The 1,162-nt window shown below is 42.5% G+C and overlaps 1 protein-coding gene across 1 annotated transcript in view; it reads right to left on the reverse strand.

The window, feature by feature from the left end:
* utrn (utrophin) overlaps positions 1-1,162 on the reverse strand; it is a gene marked incomplete in the record, with an annotated part of 237,438 nt that overhangs the window by 40,396 nt on the left and 195,880 nt on the right. The window contains 1 exon segment of the mRNA XM_014011589.1: positions 239-350. Within this exon segment, the coding sequence (XP_013867043.1) occupies positions 239-350 (112 nt within the window).

The following is a 1,162-nucleotide window of genomic DNA, read 5'->3' on the forward strand; positions in this document are numbered from 1 at the left end:
TCCATACATTGGTAATGTCTGATGGGGCCTCGTGCCACTTTATGTTCAACAAATTGGGCCCCGAGGTCAAAAAGGTTAAGAACTCCTGCTTTATTTGACACGGACATGGGATAGGAAGCAACTGCAGTCTGAAAGTGTGGATCTGGTGCTGTCACTAAATGGTTAAGCGGAGTGYGTGAGGGTGTTGAGGCGAGATAATGTGAGTCCACGTTTGTGTGTGTGTGTGTTAATTCCTCACCGGTGTGCAGTACTCCACTATGGGGTAGTTGAATTTGTGGCCCTTGGCAGTGCGCCGAGAAAAGAAGCAGCTCTGACAAACGTCATAGTTGAAATGCTTCAGACTGCGATACCTGCACCCAGACAAGAGAAGTGGGGGGAAAAAAGTGAGAAAAAGTTGGAAGCACTTTTTACATCCCGAGGGTTTGTTTTTGTGATGCTAAAACATGACTCTGAAGAGCTGTTAATTCCCCAACAACACTCTGTCGCCTAATCCTCAACCTGTTCTCAGACGCATGATATGCTGACAAAATGGCAGGCGGCTTGATTTTTACCCAAACACAACAATCTGACAACAACAGTGGAGAGACTGTCTTTGTCAGCAGCTGTAGCCAAACTACCATTTAACAGCTAGATTGAGACAGGAGCCATTCAGACAACAGCTTAAGTCTTTTATCTCCCTCTCGCCTCGTCTCCAGCTCTCCCCAAGGTTAGCTGACTGATGAGCTACAAAGGAGAGCGATATATCAAAGGATGCAACAGTGCACACAACAGCTCTAAGTCAAATATGCCATTACAATCTGACTGAGGAGAGGGCGTTCAGTCACCTTCACTCAGGAGGTGATGAGTCGGCCCTGATTTAATTAGTTTACTCATCAAACAACTCGGGTTAAATATGGAATCTGCTCTGCCTGGTCTGATTTAAAACCCCTGAAACCTTTATTTAAAAGTGCTTTCTAATATTAATAGTGTTTTGCGCAAAGTGGCTCCAACAAGAGAGAAAATTTCAAGTTGGAAAAAATGTCTAGAACGCACTGTGAAGTCAAAAAGAGCCATCAGAATTATCACCAGAAAACATTACAGTCAATATATTATTTTTAAAATTGAAATTATTAAAATTTTATGAGTTGGTTGATTATAATATCTTGCAGATTATGTTTAAGGC

This window comes from Austrofundulus limnaeus, unplaced genomic scaffold, assembly GCF_001266775.1.
Source record: "Austrofundulus limnaeus strain Quisiro unplaced genomic scaffold, Austrofundulus_limnaeus-1.0 Scaffold82, whole genome shotgun sequence".
NCBI lineage: Eukaryota > Metazoa > Chordata > Actinopteri > Cyprinodontiformes > Rivulidae > Austrofundulus > Austrofundulus limnaeus.